General features: G+C 48.2%; 1 protein-coding gene across 3 annotated transcripts in view; it reads left to right on the top strand.

Moving 5' to 3' along the window:
• Nucleotides 1–22,753, top strand: part of EEF2K (eukaryotic elongation factor 2 kinase) — a 57,555-nt gene extending 34,802 nt beyond the window's left edge. Inside the window, exons 7-19 of one of the 3 annotated variants that reach the window (XM_075995168.1) lie at nt 433–582; nt 1,002–1,134; nt 1,389–1,516; nt 2,224–2,425; nt 2,514–2,564; nt 3,855–3,922; nt 7,055–7,132; nt 7,911–7,973; nt 9,290–9,424; nt 9,589–9,777; nt 12,771–12,895; nt 16,672–16,850; nt 19,160–22,753. In XM_075995168.1, the coding sequence (XP_075851283.1) occupies nt 433–582; nt 1,002–1,134; nt 1,389–1,516; nt 2,224–2,425; nt 2,514–2,564; nt 3,855–3,922; nt 7,055–7,132; nt 7,911–7,973; nt 9,290–9,424; nt 9,589–9,777; nt 12,771–12,895; nt 16,672–16,850; nt 19,160–19,269 (1,611 nt within the window). In that variant the 3' untranslated portion in view covers nt 19,270–22,753. The remainder of the gene's footprint in view (nt 1–432; nt 583–1,001; nt 1,135–1,388; nt 1,517–2,223; nt 2,426–2,513; nt 2,565–3,854; nt 3,923–7,054; nt 7,133–7,910; nt 7,974–9,289; nt 9,425–9,588; nt 9,778–12,770; nt 12,896–16,671; nt 16,851–19,159) is intronic. The other 2 variants (XM_075995169.1, XM_020281399.2) reach the window with 2 other exon arrangements.
• The last annotated feature ends 980 nt before the right edge of the window (nt 22,754–23,733 follow it).

A 23,733-nucleotide genomic window follows, 5' to 3' on the forward strand; every position in this document is an offset into this window, starting at 1 on the left:
TGATGGGTGCCACGGGTTGGGGTGGTACCTCGCCTTTTTGAAGCCATCCAGAGCCCTGGTTCCTTCTATTTTGTTGCTCTGCCATCCCCTAGGGGTTGCTGTGGACCACGTGGTCTGTTCTGGCTCACAGGAAGAGTCCACCTTACAGGGCAGGCTGGAGTGATGTCATTGCAGCTGCTCACTTCCCATTGGCCTGGCATGGTCACATGGCCACACTTAGCTGCAAGGGAAGCTCAGCAATGTCATTCTAGCTGATGGTTGTATATCCTATTAAAATTCAGGTGTGGATGTTTTCATTCTAAAAGGAAAAGGGGAGAATGGATTCTGGGGACAAACTAGTATATGATGGAGCCAGGTTCTGGGCCCAGGCAGCTGGCTACTCTCAACCCCTCCCCCTGCCCTTCCATGTGACCCTACTCCCCCTCCTGCCAGGTGGACATCATGCAGATGTGCATCATCGAGCTGAAGGAGAGGCCAGGCAAGCCCCTCTTCCACCTGGAGCACTACATCGAGGGCAAGTACATCAAGTACAATTCCAACTCAGGCTTTGTCCGTGATGACGACATCCGCCTGACACCCCAGGTGAGACCCCAGGCTCACCCTGCCTACACCTCCACCCTCTGTCCACCCCAGCCCTTCAGGGTGGGAGCCTGGCCAGCTTCAGCCCCTAGAGAAGGAGGGTCCCTGTGGGTATGGGTTCTCACATCCTCAGAGGACCCTCAAACCCCTTGGAGTATTCTGCAAGAGACTCTGTAATGGGACATCTGTCACATGCTGGCTTCTGTCAGCAGACCTAAGGTGGCCACAGGACTGCAGCCCCAAGATCTCTGCCGATTGAACAGGCCTCCTTCCTTTGTCTTCTGCTCTATACACCTCCTTGCAGAGAAAGCCCCCAACATGGGCAGAGCTGGGCATTTCAATCCAGAGCAGAGGTTGGCCAGTGTCTGCACAGGTCACAGCCTGGTCTCTTGCAGCCATCGTTTTCTTCCTGTCCCCCACAGGCTTTTAGCCACTTCACATTTGAGCGTTCCGGCCATCAGCTGATAGTGGTGGACATCCAGGGAGTAGGTGACCTCTACACTGACCCACAGATCCACACCGAGATGGGCACTGACTTTGGAGATGGCAACTTAGGTAGGTAGGAAAGCCAGCCTGTTTTCATGGATACCAAGCCACCTGCTAAAATCTCCCAGCTCTTTATACACCCAAGGAAACAGGCTGCGACAGTATGTGAGCTTTCCTAAGGTCACTGAGATGGGAGCCTGGGGTGCCTGACCACCCTAAGCTCAGCACATCTTACACCTGTCCCAGCCACATTTATGGGGCTGGCACCAACCCTCCCCTGTCACAGCAAAGCAACACTCCAGACACCCCTGCTCTGTCCACAGGTGTCCGGGGGATGGCGCTCTTCTTCTACTCTCACGCCTGCAACCGGATTTGCATGAGCATGGGCCTCGCTCCCTTCGACCTCTCGCCACGGGAGAAGGACGCGGTGAATCAGAACACCAAGCTGCTGGTGGGTGCCCAGCGTGAACCTGCTTGGCCAGGCAGGCCCTTCCGCTACCCGGACAGCAAGCCCTGCCTCCCTGTGTGGTGACAGCCAGGCCTGGCGATGGTTAATTGAAGAATGCCAGGGCAGGAGGGAGCCATCCCATCTGTGCCACAACTCATCCCCCCAGCTCAGTACCCAAAGCCCACCTGAGTGTCCCCACAATAGAGTGGCTGGTGTCTGCTCAAGGTGGGCCCATTTTTGCCCAGGGTGAGGGGAACAGACATGCAGAGACAGTGAGAAGGTGTGTGCCTGGTGGGCATTGACAGATGGCTGGACTTAGACCTGGCTCTCTGGGCACCTTGGTGTGTCCAGGTTGAGGTCCCTTTCCCCTGACCTTGCCACATGGACCAGATACAAGGGAATGTTGGCAAAGACCAGCCTGGGGTTCTGGACATATAGAGTGAGATACATTCTCCAGCTCGGGGCTGTAAAGTGTGGTCAGCATTTTAGGGGCTGGCAGGTCCTTTGAGCTCCTGTTCCAGATGTTCCCTCTTGGAGGTCTTAGGGTTAATCCCTACTGATTTTTTAAATAAATTTTCTGTCAGCCCCTGCATGGGCATGTGCAGGAGCCGTGGCTGATAGGGCTTCAGGGTCAGAGGGAACAACAGGAAGAGCTCTTCATCCCCCAGAGGGTGCCTGTGTGACATGAATATCCCTGCTAATGTCCCCAGCAATCAGCCAAGACCATCTTGAGGGGGACAGAGGAAAAGTGTGGGAGTCCCCGCGTAAGGACCCTCTCTGGGAGCCGGCCACCCCTGCTCTTCCGCCTCTCAGAAAACTCTGGAGATGAGAACATGAGCGACATGACGTTTGACTCTCTCCCTTCCTCCCCGTCTTCGGCCACACCGCACAGCCAGAAGCTGGACCAGCTCCGTGAGTGGTGGTTTGGCCCCTGGTCACTGTGGTTGGAAGGGACAGGCAACAGGTAGGGCAGAACTAAACTGGCTTTCATTTATGTTAGAAGAATCAGCCATGCTGACCAAAAAGATTCATGGCCCTGATGGTTTTCCAGGTGAGTTCTTTGAATGAACTTTCAAGACATAGGTCATCTAAATGCCATAAAAACGACTCCTGTTGTAGAAAACAAGGTAACATTTTTCAGTGTGTTTTATGGAACTAGCAAAACCCTTACTCCAAAATTTGACAAAACATCAAAAAAAAAAAAAAAAAAAAACTATATCCCAACCTTACTTATATACACACACAAAACACACAAATTCTAAATAAGATATTAGCAAGTAAAAACTAGTAGTATCTTGAAGGAATAGTCTGTCAAATAGGGTTTTCACAGGAATCTGAGGGTTGATCAACATTAGGAAATCTATTAATGTGATATGAATAGTTCAGAGGTGAAAAATGGAAGCAGTGTTTCTGAAGTTGAAGTGGTAGAGTTTGTGGTTATGTGGCTGAGGGCATGCAGGAAAGGTGGGGGGCAAGGCTGACTCCAGGACTTGGGCCTGAAGAACTGGAAGGACAGTGTGGTCATTTATTCAGGGAAAGGCCACAGGGGAGCAGGCTCAGAGCAGGAGAGGAAGATTTTATGTCAAAACGTTAAAGGAGCCTTTTAGACGTCTCCACTGGAAGGCCTTTGGGATCGTCTGGAGCAGGGTCAACAGGCTTTACTTAAAAGAACCAGAGAGGAAACATTTTAAGCCTTCCAGGTCGTTCGGTCTCTATATTTGCAGCATGAAAGTAGCCACAGAAAATAAATATTTAAGTGAATGGGTGTGGCTGTGTTCCAATAAACCTACTGTGGACACTGAAATTTAAATTTCATATAGTTTTCACATATCACAAATTCCTTTTCTTCTTTTGACTTTTGAAAGCCATTTAAAAATGTAAGAGCCATGTTTAAAATCTGTATAAAAACAGGCAGGCAGACAGATTTGGCTTGAGTGAGCTCAGGGCAGGAGACTGAGATAGGGAACCAGTAGGAGATGGTTGGTTTTGAAGCCGTCTGAGGTCCACTTCTTGGGCCCCAAATGTACAAATGGCTTTTCTTCCTTCACAGCTGCCCCTTACTGGGGGCCGAGTGTGGGCCAGGCACACATGCTAATAAACACAATACAAATATAATTGTATTATCACAGCCTTGAAGAGTCTTGGAGGGGAAGCTGCTTGCTCAGAATTATGTAGTTGGCAAGTGGCAGACTTAGAGCAAGTTCTCTTGTGCCTTTCTTTAAAACTAAAAAAATAATAATAAAGGCTTGGTGTCAGGTGTGGTCTACTTTGGGCCCTAGGTTGGTCCTGTGAATATTCCTGCAGGGTAACCAACATATCATCTCTGTCTCTCCCTGCCCAGATTGGCCAGTGTTCAGTGACCTTGATAACATGGCGCCCAGAGACCATGACCATCTGGACAACCACCGGGTGAGTGTGGAGGGAGAGAGGCTGCGGGTTCCAGTGCCCTTGGGGTGGAGGACTGGACTTTATCCCAATGGGAATTGGGGATGAATCTTGAACTTGGGAGGTGGGCAGCCCAGCCCAGATCTCCCCTGCCAAGTAGGCACGGGGTAGGGGCAGCAGGAGGATACAGATGGATTCCATACTCCTGCCCAAGGCAGAGCATTCCTTGGGGAAGAGCTGGGTCCATTACAGTTCCTGGAGATGGTTAGGAAAGAGGGACTGCAGATCAGCAGCAGTGTAACCTTCTGGTAAATGCCAGGTTCAGCCCCAGGATTGGTTTGGCCACGTGTGTGGATGGTTGTCTCATCGGGCCACTATACTAGATCTCAGATCTGTAACATGTGGTACAGTAAGCTGAAATGCTCTCGGGTTGGATAAGCAGAACGTTTCCTGCAGCTTCAGGTTGACTCAGTGGGAAGAAACTGAAGGCATCATATTTGCGTGCATGCAAATGTATATTAAGGTGTCAAATTAAAATTTCTTATGAATTTTTTAAATAAACACTTTACAGAAATGTCACACTTGCACAGACCACAAGCTCACTGTAAGTTGCACTCTCAGATTGCCCGAAAGGTTCAAGTTCACTCTTGGCTGCTTTTCCAAGCGAGTTCTTTGTTTTTTTTCTGAGACAGAGTCTTACTCTGTTGTCCAGGCTAGAGTGCTGTGGCATCAGCCCAGTTCACATCAACCTCAAACTCCTGGGTTCAAGCAATCCTTCTGCCTCAGCCTCCCTAGTAGCTGGGACTATAGCCATGCACCACCATGCCCGGCTAATTTTTGCTATATATTTTTAGTTGTCTGGCTAGTTTCTTTCTACATTTTAGTAGAGACGGCGTCTCCCTCTTGCTCAGGCTGGTCTTGAACTCCTGAGCTCAAAAGATCCGCCCGCCTCGGCCTCCCAGAGTGCTAGGATTATGGGTGTGAGCCACACCACATCTGGCCCAGAGTTCTTGAGTGGAAGAAAAAAGAATAATAGCTGATACATCTGAAAGTGTCACTGTGAGCTTGGTAGATAGTCTCATTTAATCCTCACAACTTATGAGGTAGATATTATTTATTCTAGAATTATAATAAATGTTAAGATTTTAGAATAGGTAAAAAAAAGTCCCCATGTGTTAAAAAGACAAGGCATGAAGGATTAACGTGGTGACAAGTCTCCCCCACACCCCTTCCCTCTGCCACCTGCATCTCGTCCCCAATGTTAGCAGCTGCTTGAGTGGCTCTCTCATTATCCCTGGTTTAGAGAAGAGGAAACTAAGGCACAAGAAAGTTAGGCTGCTTGCTCATGGTCACTCAGTGGTGGAGCCGGCGGTCAGACCAGGCTGTCCGACCCCACGCTCACTCTCTGCATTGCCGCCTTGCGTTCATGTCATTTCTCAGATGGGGCAACCAAGCTTGGAGAGCTTGGCTGCCTCGCTGGGATCACAGAGCTGGGGTTTGAACGAGTCTGTCTATGTCACAGCTTGGGAGTGACTCCAGAGGGTGGGGCGAGGTACCCAAGGTTGGGGAACTCCTGAGTAGGTAGGGCCTGTGATCCGTTTTCAACAACAGCCTTTCCCAGCTGTCGTCCCAGCTACTTGGGAGGCTGAGGCAGAAGGTCACTTGAGCGCCCCCCACAAAACAGCCTTTCCCTCGGCAAAATGAACACTTTAATTTTATCGTACACAAATCATACCTTAATTTAAAAAATTGAAATAGTTTTTTTTAAAAAAACCCATCAGCCTTTCAGCTCACATGGGGCAAAGGCTCTAGAGCTGTCTAGCGACAAGGGCAGGGCTCTCTGAGGACAGCACAGTTCCTCGGGCTGGAGTGGGTCCCTGGCCGGACCGGACGCCAAGGGTTTCGCTATATGTGTTTGAATGATTCCCGTGTATCTGCGAGAGTGATCCAGGTTTTACATTTCTGGTGGTGATGCCAAGCTGCTTTAAAATATATATATTTATTTAAGTAACATACAATGGCTAATCTAAAGACATGAGAAGCATGAGTTCAGGAAAGCTGTTTTATCTGGAGGAGGAAGAGAATGGGATGGGAAGGGATACCCAGAGGTCTAAATTTTAACAGTAACGTTTTAGTTCCTTTAAAAATAAAAGATCTCAGGTAACTAAGGCACAGTGTCAGGAGTTGACAAAGTTGGGTGGTAGGTGTGTCAGAGTTCATCTTAGAGTTCTCGATGCTTATTTGTGTGTTTGAAATACTTGCTAGTGGAATAAAGGAAGCTCAGAGAGGTTAAGCAACTGCCCAAGGTCACAGCTGGCCAGTAGCGGAGCCAGGTTTGAGCCCAGGCAGTCTGGCTCCAGAGCCCAAGGCCTTCACCAGTACTTGATCCTGCCTCATGGTCACCCAACCAGCGAGGGGTAGCGGGAAGAGCATGTCAAGTGAGGTGATGGACAGAGGAGAGAAGGCCAGTGGTTGGAATGTCCAGATGTCACCACCAGCTACTCAGAGGACCACTGGGACCCTGTTAGGGTGGAAACTTTTACTAGGTGTTCACGGCGGGTTGGAGAAAGAATTTGCACACACAGTTGAGGACAGGAAGAAGTACAAGGTTTATTTTCCCTAGAAAGAAAGAAAGAAAGTGTGAAGGAGAGAGTAGCCATAGCACACAGAGAAAGGAGTGAAAGTGCCGGGTAGTTGAGAAAAAGCAGCTGGTGTTTTGAAGGATAGAGATGGCACTTTTTTCCTCTGCTTTAGCAGACTGATAACAGGAGCAGCTGTGGAACAGTGGTGTTTGGTTTTTCTATTCTTTTTTTTTTTTCTCCTTTTCTCTGCGAAGCCAGCTTATCTGAGTTCTTGAAATATGTTTCTTGTAGGAACTGAGGCTGAGAGTTGGAGCAGGGAGTTCGTGCCCCTACTGTCCACTTAAGGTTCTTCAAAAGGCCGAGAAAATGAAGTCTTAGAGATAACAAGTTAGACCACATTTGTTATAATTAAACAAAACAAAGGGGATAGTTATGAGGGTCCCCCACCACCCAAAGGGGCAATTATGTGCTGTGAATTTATTTCTTACTTTCTGTTTGATAGTTTATTCTCTTCTGTTAGACAGGTTATTAGTAAGGCCCCCTTTCAGACCCTAAGGCCATCTTCTCTCCACAGGACTCTGAGAACAGTGGGGACAGCGGATACCCCAGTGAGAAGCGGGGTGAACTGGATGACCCTGAGCTCCGAGAACATGTGAGGAATCCACGGGAAAGGAGACCAGAGTCCCCTGCTGCCTCATTTATCCTCCAGGAGGATAAAAGTCCCCCTTCCTGAAGGGGGAGTATGAGAGAGTCCTGAGAAGATAAGAAGCAAATTAATAAACAAGATTATTTCAGATAAAGATAAATGCAAAGGAGAAGATAAAACAAGATCACGTGGACCAGTCAGGGGCAAGTGAGGAAGCTTAAGTAGAAGGTTGAAAATGGCCGACAAGTCTTTCAGTGCAGCGGGAGCCCTTGGCTGCAGAGCAGGGAGGGCGCTGGTGTGGGTGGGAGGGCCCGGCTCCAAGGGACAGGGTCCTGGCAGTCCCTGTGGAGGGCTGCAAAGGTCGGTGTCCTCTGGCCCCCTCCCCACACCATCCTGGGAGTGTCAGCCATTTAGGGGCCATGCTGACCACGCGCCCAAATCGAGCCCGCACGTCAGGGCCAGTGTTGCCGGGAGACCTCTGGTCTCAGCTTTATGATTGTGCATATGAGACATGCAGTAAGAGCTTTGGCTAAAGGAAGGCCTCAGCACCATTTCCCCAGTGGCTTTGTGCTGGGGTCCGGTTCCATCTGCCCACGCAGGGAGAGAGACCTCGAGGCCGTGGCTGCCCCGACACGCCATTCCTACCGGGGACCCAGCATCCCTTCTGCTAGGCAGACAGGGGTCCAGCTACCCCTGGGAGGACGGGGTTGGCTGTCATTGGGGTGGTTCTTGGGGGGAAGACCTGCTCTGTGGGTCACTGTCATCTCTGCCTCCCTCCCTTCAGGGCCACTCCAACAGTAGTCGGCGGTATGAGTCTGACGAGGACAGTCTGGGCAGCTCTGGACGGGTAATGCGCCCCGCACCCCTGGGCACGGCTGCCCTCGCGCCTCCTCCGGGCTTTGTTGCTGTCTCTCCTCCCTCGTGTCTCTGCTGCCTGCCCATCTGCCTGTGTGTCCTAAAGGAAGATTTTGCAAAGGAGCAGATCCCCTGGGCAAAGGGGGACTTTTGAGCCTGTGTCCTGGACAGGATGTGGGGGGATCTGTGGGGAGGATCAGAGCGGAACAGCCCCATCCTAGACAGATGTCACAACAGCTGTAGTTCACACCTCAAAGTGCCTGCTGTGTGGAGCATCTTGCAGCATTAATCAGTTTACTTCTTGCAACCACCCAGGGAAATAGGCTGATGTTATTCATCCCCATTTTAGGGGTGAGAAAACTGAGGTCTTATGCACCTTTCCCCAGTTGCCCGGCTCGTACGTCTAATGAGCATCTTAGCTGACGGTCACCATCAGGCCAGTCTGGGACAGACCAGCCCTGTGCCCTGCCCACTCCTCCAGCTGATCCCTAACATGCTTTGAACCTCTCACCTTTAAGCCTTTGCTAAGTCGAGTCTTTCTCCCACCTGCAAGGTCCTTCCTCCCACTCTGGTCATCCTTCCTCAAAGCCTACCTGCTCTCCAAACCTAGATCCTGGTGGCATCTCCTCTGGGAGTCTCTGCTGCCCACCCCTGCAGGCAACTCTTATTCCTCCCAGAACACTAATTATTTGCCATGGGGTATTTTGTGGTGAGGTCAGGGTCTTCTCAGCTCAGTGTGGAGCAGGGGTGCTCAACTGCGGCGTTCTTGGCCTTCCGAGCTGGATCATTCTTTGCTGTGGGGGCTGCCGTGTGCGTTGTGGGATGCTTAGCACACACATGGGCCTGCACACAGATACCCAGCTTTATGCTGCAAGAACTTCAGGACCAGGGAGTCTTTGGCTGGCAGAAATTATGTATTTTCTAAACCCATCCTCTGAATCACCCTGTGGATGTCACCAGTGGCATTATGGTGATTTCACAGAGGAAAGCAAAGTGACTTGCCGGAAGGTCCGAGTCAGACTCTTCTGGTGCCTTGTATGGGGAGCTGGCACGGGGGTTGCTACTCGGATAAACGAGAGGGAAATCTGTCCTTGAGCTCCTGCAGCCTGTTCTGCTAGCCATGGGTCCTGTTGCTGGTGCCATTTGAACTATTAAAATTGGAGCCATGTTTTTCCAATAAAATTATGACACCGTGAGGGTTCACTGCCCCTCTTACCAGCCAGGCTCCTGAGTAGTGGGGACTGCCGACAGCCGTGACGAGGTGCCCACCCCAGCCCCGCGCTTCTATGGCCGGTTCTCTCCCTTCAGGTCTGTGTAGAGAAGTGGAATCTCTTCAACTCCTCCCGCCTCCACCTGCCGAGGGCTTCGGCCGTGGCCCTGGAAGTGCAAAGGCTTAATGCTCTGGACCTTGAAAAGAAAATCGGGAAGTCCATTCTGGGGAAGGTATCCACGATACCCGTCTCAGAGCCCTCTCTGCACTAACCCGGAGGCCCCCAGCGCTTGCCTCTCCTCCGCTAATCGCTTCCTCCCGCAGGCTTGGCTGGGCGGCCCTGGGGTGCACCTCGGCCTCCCAGACAGCCGGGCCAACACCGCAGTCTGTGTGGCAGGTCCATCTGGCCATGGTGCGCTACCACGAGGGCGGGCGCTTCTGCGAGAAGGACGAAGAGTGGGACCGCGAGTCGGCCGTCTTCCACCTGGAGCACGCGGCCGACCTGGGCGAGCTGGAGGCCATCGTGGGCCTGGGGCTCATTTACTCGCAGCTGCCCCACCACATCCTGGCCGACGTCTCTGTGAAGGTGAGGGGGAGGGGAGGAAGCCCTGAGCTTTGAGTATGTATTACCTTGGTTTTAAATATAATTCATCTCGTAATTATGTTATCTCAGAAGCATAATTTATACGATATAATGGCCGTGTTTTACAACTGGCTTGCCGAATCCCTGAAAATTTAAGTCTGTTGCAAACCTACACCAGCCGGCTCTGGCACACGGCTGCGTTCCGGCTGTGCCAGCTTTTACCGCAGAGCCTGGCACAAGGAGGACAGCTCAGGAGTGTCTGAGGACAGAATAAAGGGGTGCTGGGGGCCGGGCGCGGTGGCTCACGCCTGTAATCCTAGCACTCTGAGAGGCCGAGGCGGGCGGATTGCTCGAGGTCAGGAGTTTGAAACCAGCCTGAGCAAGAGTGAGACCCTGTCTCTACTATAAATAGAAAGAAATTAATTGGCCAAATAATATATATAGAAAAAATTAGCCAGGCATGGTGGCACATGCCTGTAGTCCCAGCTATTCGGGGGGCCAAGGCATTAGGACTACTTGAGCCCAGGAGTTTGAGGTTGCTGTGAGCTAGGCTGGCATCATGGCACTCACTAGCCTGGGCAACAAAGTGAGACTCTGTCTCTAAAATAAAATTAAATTAAATTAAAATAAAATAAAATAGTGCTGGGGACCAGGACCGGGGATGGATGATCCCATCTCTCCGAGACTTTCTAACTCTCCTTGCAATCCCACGCCATTTACGCCAGCTGCACCCCAGCAACTTTGTAAAGGGACTGAGAAGCAAGTTCAGCTTCCTCACCTATAGGTGCTGCAAGGCCCTTCCTCTAGGGGGCAGACTCTTACAGCTTCACCTAGCAAGAATGTGGCTGCGTAGAGCCGTGTGGTCAGGACACAGCGGGCTGGAAGGATGTGAGTTGTGTTCAGGCCAGGCTATGGCTTAGCAAGGAGAGGGATCACCACGTGCCCTGAGAGGCCACTGTGTGCTCTAGAAGCCCCTCTCTCACCTCCCCAGCACCCCCACTCTTTGGGCCTTTTTCTTTTGTCTGGCTAAGACATTCATTCATTTGGGTACCTGCATTTTGAGCATCTGGGCACTGTCCTAGGTTCTCATTCGCAGCAGTAAGATAGACAAAGTCCCTGATCTCATGGAGAAACCTTTTCCAGATGGGTTAGGAAGTAATACAGATAATAATTAACAAAACCATTTTCGATAGAATATAGAATTTTTTTTTTTTTTTTTTTTTGAGACAGAGTTTCACTGGGTTGCTCAGGCTAGAGTGCCGTGGCATCAGCCTAGCTCACAGCAACCTCAAACTCCTGGGCTCAAGAAATCCTCCTGCCTCAGCCTCCCGAGTAGCTGGGACTACAGGCATGCGCTATCATGCCTGGCTAATTTTTTCTGTATACTTTTAGTTGTCCAATGGATTTCTTTCTATTTTTAGTAGAGACAGGGTCTCTACTAAACCAGCTCAGGCTGGTTTCAAACTCCTGACCTTGAGTGATCCTCCCGCCTCGGCCTTCCAGAGTGCTAGGATTACAGGGGTGAGCCACCATGCCCGGCCTCCAATAGAATTAAAAGTAGCTAACCTTTATCGAGCGCTTCTTGCGCCAAGCATTGTTCTAAAGTTAAGGGAGGAGAAAATATGACAGGGAATGTGATCAAGAGCGATGGGATAGGCCTCTTGTATTAGGACACAGGCTCTGGCTGCAAGGGAGCCTGGGAAATGTAGTCATTAGCTGGTCAGCCTTGTGCCCAGTGAAAACATGGTGGGGGAGAGAGTGGACATGAGGGGTAACAGGTAGTCCCTGCCACACTTCTTGAAGCTTGAAGGTTAAGAAGGGCGTTATAGGCCAATATGAAAGTTTTGGATTTGTCTCTGAGCAAGGTAAGAAGCTAATGAAGCAGTTTTAAGAGAGTAATGTGATCAGACTTAGGTTTTAAGAGGATCTCTCTGGCTAGATATGGTGGCTCACACCTGGAATCCTAGCACTTTGGAAGGTTGAGGCAGGATCATTTGAGGCCAGCCTGAGCAACATAGTGAGACCCTGTCTCTACTTTAAAAAAAAAAAAATTAGCCAGGCATGGTGGCACATGCCTGTCGTCCCAGCTACTTGGGAGGCTGAGGCAGGAGGAATGCTTAAGCCCAGGAGTTCGAGGCTGCAGTGAACTAGGATCCCACCACTGTACTTCAGCCTGGATGACAGAGTAAGACCCCATCTCTAATCAAATAAACCCCATCTCTCTAGCTGTTGTAGAATGGTCCACAGAGGACCAGAGTGGAGGCAGGAACTCTCCTACACTGCTGAGAGGAATGGGCAAAGGTTCAGCCACTGTGGAAAACAGGCAGGCAGCTCCTCAAAAGGCTACACGTAAAGGTACATGTGACCCAGCAATTCCACTCGTATTTGTGTACCCAAAAGAGTAAAAACATACATCCACACAAAATCTTGTACACAAATGTTCATAGCAGCATTATTCACAATAACTAAGAAGTGGGAACAACCTAAATATCCATCAGTGGATGAATGGATAAATAAAATGTGAGATGACCACACCATGGATTACCATTTGATCATACAAAGAAATGAAGTACTGGTACATGCTACAACATAGATGAACCTTGAAAGAATCATGCTAAATGAAAGAAGCCAGTCACAAAGGATCACATATGTATGATTCCATTTACAGGAAATGTCCAGAACAGGCAGTCCATGGAGACGGGAAGTAGACTAGCGCTGGGCAGGCTGGGGAGAGCAGGGGTGAGGGGAGATTGATAGTTAAAGGTATGGAATTTCTTTTGGGGTTGGTAAAAGTATTCTGGAATTGATTGTGGTGACGGTTACACAGTTCTGTGAACATACTAAAAATGGCTGATATGTGTACTTCTATGGCAGCCCAGCCCAGAGCTCTCAAAATAACTCAAGAAATAGGAGGAAGACTGACTAGTGAGATCTTGGCAGCCTCTAACACAAGCCTCATTTGCTTTCCTTTCTCCCTCTTTGGTTTGTATCTACAGGAAACAGAAGAGAATAAAACAAAAGGATTCGATTACTTACTGAAGGCAGCTGAAGCTGGCGACAGACAGTCCATGATCCTGGTGGCACGAGCTTTTGACACCGGCCAGAACCTCAGCCCAGACAGGTATTGCAGCTGTCATGCAGGTGGAGCTGGTGGGACTCGGGGCTGCGGGCGGACCCTGCCTTCATGTGTTAGGACAGAGCTCGGTTCCAGTCTTGGTTCCCCATTACCGATCCAGTGACATTGGCCAAGTTATTTTACCTCCTTGGCTTCAGTTCTTCATTTTGCAAGCTGGGAGTATTATAGCACCTGTGTCCTGGGGCTGGTATGTGAGGGGTGAATGAGATGTTGCCCGTGACTGTCACAGTGCCTGGCATATGAAGTGCGTGATACACGGCAGCTATTCTAGCCAGTATATGCAAGAAAAAAATCTGAGATGATCTGCAGCATCAAGATCAGAGTGATTGTCCCTAGATGTTAGGATTATGGGTGATTTCAGTTGGCTTTTCCTACTTTTATTTTTATTTGTATTATTTTTCACTTCTAAGAGGAAGCAGGTAGAAGGAGGCAAGCTCCAGGGTGAGTTTTCCCGAATGGCTTCGAGACTCCCGAAGGCTGCGGCTCTGTAGGTGTCAACCCTTGTCATTGATCCGTCGGGCTGAGATGCCAGGACTGGTTCCTGCAGCGGACGGCCCCGATGTTCCAGGGACTTGGCTTGGCCAGTAGGAGGTCCCAGAAGTCCAGGGGCAGAGGTTGTGTAGGAAAATAGAACTCATCATGGGATGCTTTGCTCATCCTGTGGTGCCCATTGGAACTTAGCTACCCCACCCTGTCCTCAGGAGCCTCCTGTGGCGTTTTCTGGAAGGGAGTGGGGTGGGGGCCTTCAGCGTCTAAACCTCCAGGGTGGCGTGGCAGTTCCCTCCTCTCTGGTGTCAAGGTCTCAGCTCCCTCGTGGGTTTCGAAGCAAAGTCAGGACTGTGGCCGTATCATATCAAGCTCCCAAGGTCAAACACTTCTGGACACATGACATCCTGCCTATGTTACATATCACACAGCCTCAACATTTATCAGACACCAACTGTGTGACAGTAACGCTCCCGTATGTTTGGATAACACTTCATCGTGTGATCTCATTTCATCAAAAACAAACATCAGGTCTCCTACGTTGCCGTGGTCCCAGTGTCTAGCACAGAGCCTGGCTCAGCAGTTGTGTGAATGAATGAACCAACACATCTCTTTGACACAGACAGGGCAGGTATTTTGGGCCCCGTTTTATGGATGGCTAAACTGCGGTTCTGAGAAGTGAGGAGACTTGCTCATGGTCAAATACCTGGTCCCTGGCAGGGTCAAAACTTAGGTCTTCTCATCCCTAATCCAGTGTACTGTCTACTGGCACGGAGGGGAAGTAAACAAAAAAAGACCTGACATGATCTTATCGGGTCAAATGCCAATGTATACATATGGTGCCCATTGAGTGCAACGGGGAAGCACTGCATATATGGGGGTAGCTGGAGTTGGGCATTGAATATTTGGATCTGTGGCCCCTAAAAAGTCCTTGCTATGTGTGCTTTCTCTTCCTGCCTTTTTCTACTTTTTATTTTTATTCAGGGTGATGGGTTTTTTATTGATTTGTAAGAATTCTTTACATATTAAGGCCATTAACCATTTGGCATATACTTCTCTTTAAAAAGGTGTTTTTCAGAGATGGCTACCTTAGATGGGGTGAGGGCACAGGTATCACATAATGACCTTTGTTTATTGGGTTTGTGGACACATCGACACACCTGTTTTTAATATTTATGTAGTTAAATCTGTCAAGATATTCTTTTATAGCTTTTGCTGTATTCATTTTATTATTATTATTTGTCCTTATTCCAAGCAGGTCCAGCCTCTTCCATTCAGGGAACGTTAATTAAGGGCCAGCTATGGGTAAGGCAGGGGTTTGCATTTAAGGGGTTTTGGCTCTCTGAAGTTACCCTCTAATAGGCAAAGGAAAAGACATTGGAAATTTCAAGGCAGGGTGGGCACCTTATCACTGGGATAGCGTTGGTGGGGGTGGGCAGGGAGAGATCAGGCCCTTTCCTATATAATGTTTTGGGGGCATTTCTGCTTTGCCCTTTAAGATGGGAGAGGGTCAGAGCGGAAAGGAGTGAAGTCATCTAGTCTAGTGACTTCCAGCCAGTTTTAAAACCTGAGTTTGTTGAGCATGTCACCAACAATTTTCAAACCATTTCCACTTTTTAAAAGATAAGATGGAGTCAAGGTTATCTCCTGAAAACCATCCCAGACAGCCACTGGTTTACATTTATTCATTCAGCAGATATTTGAGCCTGTGCTGTTTGCCAGGCCCCGGGAATTCTAGCAGTTTACAAAGCAGACTAAGACCCCTGCCTTCTTGGGGCTTACATGCTAGTCAGGGGGGACCATAATAAACAAGTGAACGAGGGGAATTGAAATTGCAGTAATTATTGTAAGAAACAGGGGTCCTTGGGGGCAGGGGCTTCTGAAGAGGTAGGTGCTATGTGAGCTGAGTCTGGAGGGGTGAGAAGTGTCTTAGTTTTGTGCTGCTACAAAACAGTAGCTGAGACTGGGTAATTGATCATAAACAGAAACTTACTGGCTTATAGTTGTGGAGGCTGGGAGGTCTAACATCAAGGAGCCGGCATCTGGCAAGGGCCTTCCTGCTGTGTCATCACATAGTGGAAGGAGAGGAAGGTGACAGGGAGGGGAAGAGAGAAAAGTCACAGGGAGCCAAGCTCACCCTTTGATGATGAACCCCCCCCCCATAACAGCATGAAGCCATTCACATCCCAGAGCCCTCACAGCCCAATCAGCTCTCAAATGTCCCTCCTAATACCGTCACCCTGGCAATCGAATCTCAACACGAGTTTTGGAAGGAACGCACATCCAAACAGCAGCCAGGAGCCAGGTGCGGAAAGAATTAGGGGGAGAATGTTCAAGGCGAGGGAGCAGCAGTGGGAATGGCCAAGGAGCAGGCAAGAGCGGCACGTTTGGGGACTAGGAGGCGACCCTGCAAGCCTGGCGCAGAGGGCGACGCAACGCATGGGGCCGATCAGAGGGCAGACCAGGTCAGATAGGCCTCAGGCGGCTGTGGCCACCAGGAGGAGACAGCGAGTCGTCAGAGCTGTTGCTCCTGCAGCATTTCACGAGAACTATAGGCTTTCTTATCTGGGTCTCTCTTTGCTCTTTCCTGATGTACTATAAATAGTCACTCACGTGGGTTACACCCAGAGAAAAAGAGCACGCCGCCCTGTTGGCTCTGTATTCCGTGTTGTGCGGTTTGGCTGGAACCCGTGCATGCCCTTGGGGGTGTGGCGGCCATACATGTGCTGCAGTGGGAGGAGGATGGAGGGTAGTGGGGGACAGAGCTGGAAGCGGGGGCAGTCAGCTGTTCCAGGGTAAACAGGAGAGCCAGAGCCAGCCCGCACAGGCAGGGCGGAAAACAGGGCTGAATGATTGCTGTTAGCGCAGATGGCCCTGGAGGCGTCTGCAGAGGGTGTCCCCTGCACCCCTTCTCCACCCGAGTCAGAGGGCAGCCCAGCCAGGACGCTGCTGATGCTAGCTCAGAGGTGCTGCTGTGCAAACTAGAAAAATGACTCCCTTCCTCAAGGCGCTCTACATCCTTCCATCTGTTGGGAAATTGTTGTAATATACTGATTTTGTTAAGGAGAGCTACTTGACTGCTCTCTTACTAAGCATATAAATAAATCTACACTATGAAGGTGTCCCTCAGATGTGGTGGTCTTGGGTACGATGGGTTGTGAGCCGTAAGTGGTGGCCCTGCTGGGATCCCTGACTTCCCCTCCTGCTGAGTGGCCCTCCTCCCTTCCACCCCGTTGCCATGGTAACCTCCCCTTTCCCTCTCATCTCCTGGCAAGATGCCAAGACTGGGTGGAGGCCCTGCACTGGTACACCGCTGCCCTGGAGAGGACGGACTGCGACGAGGGTGGCGAGTACGACGGCATGCAGGACGAGCCCCGGTACACGCTGCTGGCCAGGGAGGCCGAGATGCTGTTCACCGGCGGCTGCAGGCTGGACAAGGACCCGCAGAGATCAGGTAGGGCCTGGCAGACCTGCCCCTGGGGTGAGCCTTTTCCCCAGGAGGGGGCTTTACGGAGCTCATATGACGAGGAACATTTTTATTTTAATGGTTATATATTAGGGTTTTGTGGGGGGAGTTTTGCAGTTTTAAAAATTGAGTTCAGATTTTCATAACATAAAATTTACCATCTCGAAGTCTGTAGTTGGGTTTTTAGTATAGTCACAGTATTGTACAATCATCACCACTATATAATTCCAGAACATTTCCATCACCCCAAAAAGAAACCCTGTACCAGTTAGCAGTCACTCCCGATCCCCCCCACCACCACCCCATCTTTGGCAACCTCTAGTCTACTTTCTGTCTCTGTGGATTTACCTATTCTGGATATTTCACATAAATGGGGTGATATAATATGTGGCCTTTTGTGTCTGGCTTTTTTCACTTAGAGTATTGTTTTCAGGATTAATCTATGTTGTAGCATGTATCAGAGCTTCTTTCCTCTTTATTGCCAAATAATATTCCATTGTCTGGATATATCACATTTTGTTTATCCGTTCATCAGTTGATGGACAAGTTATATATATTTTTTTTCTGTTACATAATGTTTTCGTTTGCTTGGGCTGCCATAGCAAAATACCATAGACTTGGCAGCGTAAACAACAAAAATTTATTTCTCACAGTTCTGGAGGCTGGGAAGTCCAAGATCAAGGTGCTGGCCAATTCAGTTTCTGGTTTTTGGACAGCGATCTTCTCATTGTTTGCTCACATGACCTTTCTTCTGGATGCAAGTGGAGAGAGAGAGAGCACTGCTGGGTCTTCTTTCTGTAAGGACACCAGCCCTGTGTGATCATGGCCTTACCTTAAGACCTCATTCAACTTTTATCACCTCCTCACAGGCTGCTGTGGTTTGAATGTCCAATCCAAAAGGCACATTGAAATTTAATTACTATTGTGATGGTCTTACCAGGTGATTCAGCCATGATGGCTCCCCCCTGATGAATGGATTATGTTCTTACCCCAGGAGTGGGTCAGTCATGGCGATAGTGGCTTTGTTATAAAGTGAATTCGGGCCCCTCTTGCTCACTTGTACTCAACCTCTCTGGCCCTTCTGCCTTCTGCCATGGGATGATGCAGCATTAAGGCCCTTGCCAGGTGCTGTTGCTAGGCTCTTGGATTTCCCATCCTCCAGAACTGTGAGCCAAATTTCTATTCATTACCAATTACCCAGTCTGTGGTATTCTGGTATAGCAACACAAAACAGACTGATACACAGGCCCTGTCTCCAAATACAGTCTCATCGTGCATTAGGGCCTCAACATTTGAGTTAGTGTGTGTGGGGGCCCGACAGCAGGCATTCAGTCCATAATATAAGCATACTAAATTCCTAATTTCACAGATATAGCATGAGGCTAAGTTGAAAAAGTTTTTTTTTTAAGTTGTGTAAAAAATTAGAAATTAATAATGCAAATGTATAATCTCTTATTTAAAATTTCTAAATCCATAAACTTCCGAAAACCACTTTGAATTCACTTGGTAGCAAAAATCTGTCCTGAGTTGAGGTGAAGCTATTTTTAGTCTATTTCTTCCATTTTCTTTTTTTTTTTTTTTTTTTTTTTTTTTTTTGAGACAAGAGTCTCGCTTTGTTGCCCACGCTAGAGTGCCGTGGCTTCATCCTAGCTCACAGCAACCTCAATCTCCTGGGCTCAAGCAATCCTACTGCTTCAGCCTCCTGAGTAGCTGGGACTACAGGCATGCACCACCATGCCCAGCTAATCTTTTCCCATATATATATTAGGTGGCCAATTAATTTCTTTTTATTTATAGTAGAGACGGGGTCTCGCTCTTGCTCAGGCTGGTTTCAAACTCTTGACCTTGAGCAATCCTCCGGCCTCGGCCTCCCAGAGTCCTAGGATTACAGGCATGAGCCACTGCGCCTGGCCTATTTCTTCCATTTTCATACATCCCCAGTTAGTTCTGTAGAAGTCCTCAGCCTGATTCCCATTGGCTCAAATTAAATCACCTGCCCATCCCCAAACCAATCACTATGGTCATTGAGATGGCTTCCTCTGATTGGCCATGCTTACGACTTGACCAATTCCTGTGGTGGTGGGGAATGGGGCAGTGCTCTGATTGGTTGGGCTTAATTACATGTCCATGGTTAGACCACCACCCAGAACACCTGGCTGGAGGGAGAGGGCAAAAGGGGTAGTGGTTTGGGTTCCTAAAGTAGCCTCAGGGTGCGCTCCCAGGAGGGGTAGGGGACACTGGGCTGGCCAAAGCAACAGGCAGATCACGTCTTTGTGCCCCACTTTGCTCTCTTTCAGGGGACTTGTACACCCAGGCGGCAGAGGCAGCCATGGAAGCCATGAAGGGCCGGCTGGCCAACCAGTACTACCAGAAGGCAGAGGAGGCCTGGGCCCAGATGGAGGAGTGACCTGCCGGGAGGATCACTGCCGGTCCCAAGCCAAAGGGCTAGGAGAAGAAGAAGAAAAAAAAAAAAAAAAAAAAGACTTATTTAGTTTGGGGAAAGCATTTTTAGTGTGTTATAAATCAACTTTCTTTTTGTATTTCATTTTTTGACTCTCGAAAATGTCTTTGCTACTAGCAGAGACACTACAGCTGTCCCTTAGGGCAGTATTTTGGGGGGAGTGGGGATTGAAAAAGCAGCCTAATGAGCTGACATGTCATTTTGATGTTCTATTTTTATTTGTATTTCCTTTTTTTGTCACAAGATGTAAGAAAGTGCTTTTTGCCTTGGATGGCCGATGTTAGGGCTCAGCTCACCAGCCCTTTCTGGCTGGACTGAAATCTCAGGCCCCAGAGCCCTGCGTTTTGTAAATCAGGAAGGGGAGTGTAGGGGCTGCACATTAACTTCCCTGGGGATGCGTATTGTTGTGACTTAGCATCAGCCTTCTTTCTTGAAGCATTTGGAAGCATGCATGGCTTCTTTTGGTGGATGTGAGATTGTACAATACCCACAGCCCCTTCGGCTGTAGGGAAGGGCTCACTTACTGACTGTTTTCTAATCTTTTAGTTTTATTTTCCTTCCATAATGCTACTGATTAAAATTCCATTTTTTAAGCATGCTCTTTACGGTGGGCTTTACAAAACAGGTTTGACTTTTATATGCACACATTTACTACCTCTAACTCCTATATCAGCTAGTGTGGAAGAGGGTGCACCTCAAAGCTTTTACATATAAAGACAGTGGCTTGGAATGTTGGAGACTTTCCTCCAAGCTGACATGTACTCTGCATGTCAGTGGCAGCATCCACAACGTGACTGAAGTGTCCCTTGTACAGTGTTCCCCAACGTGTTCTTAGCATCTGATGTTCCTATGTAGAATCTGCTCCCCAACCCCCATCCTTGGCGTTTTCTGCTTGAAGCTAGTTGGTTTTCTTGTAATTTGCAGCACAATGCTTTCAGCAGTAGCCCGTTGAGGTTTTGTCTTAGATGTCTGAGAATGAGAGGGCAAGAACTGTAAACACTCATTAATTCTAGTAGTTTCCCTAAGGCCAGGCTATGGTTATCTTTATTTAATGAGCTTTTCCTTTAAACAGAGTTTAGATTTCATGTTAGTATGATTTCATCTGGTGTTTCAAATAGCAAAGAAAACAAACTGCTTTGATCAACCCCAAATGCTAACGCAGGCTCTCTTTCTTTGTTTAAAAATCAAAACATAGAAAAAACACAGTATAACATACAAACTTTTTTTTTTTTTTTTTTTTTTTTTTAGAGACAGGTTCTTACTCTGTTGCCCAGGCTAGAGAGCAGTGGCCATGATCATAGCTCACTGCAGCCTCAAATTCCTGGGCTCAAGTGATCCTCTTGCCTCAGCCTCCCAAGTAGCTGAGACTACAGGCGTGCCACCACCATGGTTGGCAAATTTTTTAAATTTTTTGTAAAGATGGGGTCTTGCTATGTTGGTCAGACTGGTCTCAAGCTCTTGACCTCAAGTGATCCTTCTGCCTCGGCCTCCCAAAAGTGCTGGGATTATAGGCATGAGCCACTGTGCCCAGTCAACCATTCTTATCTGTTCATTAAAACAGGTCCTTTAACACTTTAGTGTTGAGTGCTGTGGAGTCATGAACCTGTGCAAGCATTGGGTTCCAAAGTCCAGAGTGTACTCTTAAAGGAAAAATCAAGTGGAGTCTCAATTACCCTTGAAAAATCGCTTAGACAACCCATAAATGACAGTGTTCCTGGCATCACAGCCAGTTTTCCTTTGGAAGTTGAAACTGATCAGCCCTTTGGCGTCTGTATCAGATCAATAGCTGGTTAAGGTATGTGAGTGTGTGTTAACCAAGTGCATATAGTTAAATTGCATATGATAAATGTAAGAAGGAACTTTATTGTGACTTTTCAAAGTAATCAAGCCTCCTGTTATTCGTGCTTTTTGTTAATTCAGCCAGCCTCCTGAGATATTATTATGCAAATAATTTGTATTCTTATCTAATTTCTTAGTTATAGGTCATCTCTTCTCTAGTAGGAATTGGCAAACTTTTTTGTAAAGGGCCAGATGGTAAAGATTTTAGGCTTTGGAGGCCACTGTGGCCTCTGTTGTTACTACTCAATCCTGTTGTGGTGTAAAAGCAGCCATAGACAATACGTAAAGGGATGAGTGTGGCTGGCGTTCCGATAAAACTTTATTTACAAAAACAGGTAGCCCTCTTGGGCTGTAGTTTGTCAACTCCTACTCTGACTGTTGACTGAGAGCTACTTTAAGTCCTGAGGGTAGGAGCTGTCTCAACTTTGTGGCCTCCAGGGCTCAAAAACACAGTGTCTTGGCACAGAGTAGGCACTCAACAAGTGTGTGAACAAATGGACAGTCAGCCCTAGCCGTTACACTTACTTTGAGGCTCTGATTCCTCCAAGCAATTAATGATTCATTGTCTGGATTCGTTTGAACCGTCAGCCCCACAATTCCATTCCCCACCCACCTACCCACCCACGTGGCCTTAATGTCAGTAGTTGGTCTGCTCCTCTGGGAGGCTGAGATGGCCTGGATGTAGAGTTAAATGCTTCCTTAAGGACCCTGGAGAGTTGAAAAGTAACTTGCAAGATGCTGAGATCCTTCCAAGCCAGCAGATGAACTTACTTCACCTTCAAAACCGTATTGCGTGCCTTCTAAAGTTGGCTAGGGCATCATCATTTTCCACACGTGCTGGGCATGCCGAAAAACAAAAAACACACCCAGGACACATTCAAGTGTAAGAAGCCAGTTGTAAGTTCAGGAGATTAGCAGAGCCAGTTCCTGGTTATCATTTGGTAGCCTCATTTCACCAACAGAGAACCCACGGTTCTGCCAGGTAGGCTGTTTGACAGTGACGCTGCTAGCTAGGCGCTACATTGGAGCTGGTGTTTGAGAGCTGCTATTAGCGGATCCTGGGAATAAAATTTAAACTGGAGTTTAATGACCCTTTCAGTTTTGCTATAAGTAAGAGAGAAAAAATAAGTAAATAAATGCCAGGCTTAATGGATGTAAGAAAGAAGAGAAAAAGCTCCCAAACCCCACTGCTTCTGAACATCCCTGTTCTCACCCTTGCTTGAGGCACTGGGGGAATTTATCATCAAATGCAACCTGGATGCACCTAGCCAGACAAACTGTTTTTGTGGCTGTTTTGGTGACTTTATTGCGTTCCATCCCAGCATGTTTGTTTGCAGACATGTTTTATAAATCAACAAATGTTTACACAAGTATATGCAGCTTGTTGGGGGCGGGGGGAGGGAGACAAAATATGCATATCTGTGCTTGGATTTTTGCTTCTTTGTTGCATTTCTTGTCTCCGAGGTAACCACTGGACCCTACTCAAGATGGATACTTGGTGGGACCCAGAGAAGTGGCCTGTGTTACAGATTTGTTTTGACATATGTACTAAGTTCCATTTTGTCTTTCTAAATAAAGTGGTTTCTTTCTTTCCCGTCTCAAATTCAAATGTTTCCTGGTAAAAAATGAAGTGAGGTAACTGGCTGGAGGCTGGGGTGACCCAGAGGGCTCGGGCCCCATCTGAAAGGGGCAGCCATAGTTCAGCTCCCAATGATTGTCGCTTTGGGACGTTTGGTCCAATGTTGCCCCATTTTCCAGTTTTTCAAGGGCTGCTGAAAATTGGATTTTTTTTAGCGCATGGTCTGATTTTTAACATTTGTAATAAATTCTGATAATTTGTAAGGCCATCCAGATTTGGCCCATATGCTGTCAGTTTGCTTTTAAATAAAATATGTGAACCTCCCATTTTTTTTTTATTTGTTCTGTAGAACACAAGGAATAATCTTATCATTACAGGGTTGTCATCAGCTTCAGAGAAGATCATACATGTTAAAAGTGTTTTTTGATCCAAAACTCATGATTACCAGTATGATCCTTTGGTTTTAAGCTAATAAATGGTTTTTTAAGAAATTTGAACATTAGCTTAACTGTGCACACTAGATTGAACACACACATTTAGGTCCACTTGCTCCCAGATACCCAGTACGATGACAGAAGGGGATTTTTTTCATGGCATAAGCCCATGAGGATGAAGAGACAGAAAGGAGTCAACCGTAGTACAGTTCTGGATGCTGGAAACAGGAAGGACTGCGACTGAATTCATGGACCCAGGAAGTTTGGATCCTAAGTCAGCAGTAGGGAAATCTGAGAAACCACCCAACTTTCATTGTCAAAGAACCCCCACAAGGCTGAGGAATTGGCATGAGGAACTTCTGGAAGGGACAATGAAATGGGTCTAAAAATGTAGGATCAGTTGAAAGACTTAAAGCACCAGACTGTTGGACCTTGTCATTAGACAAGCTGCGCAGCCAGCCAGCTGCATCTCTAGTCCCCGGTAGAGGCCTGGAACAGCAGGCACACGGAGAGCGAGGCTGCTCTTCTGCAAGGATGGGTAGGTGGGAGTTTCCAAAT

The sequence above is a fragment of the Microcebus murinus genome, chromosome 19 (genome assembly GCF_040939455.1).
Source record: "Microcebus murinus isolate Inina chromosome 19, M.murinus_Inina_mat1.0, whole genome shotgun sequence".
Taxonomy (NCBI): Eukaryota; Metazoa; Chordata; class Mammalia; order Primates; family Cheirogaleidae; genus Microcebus; species Microcebus murinus.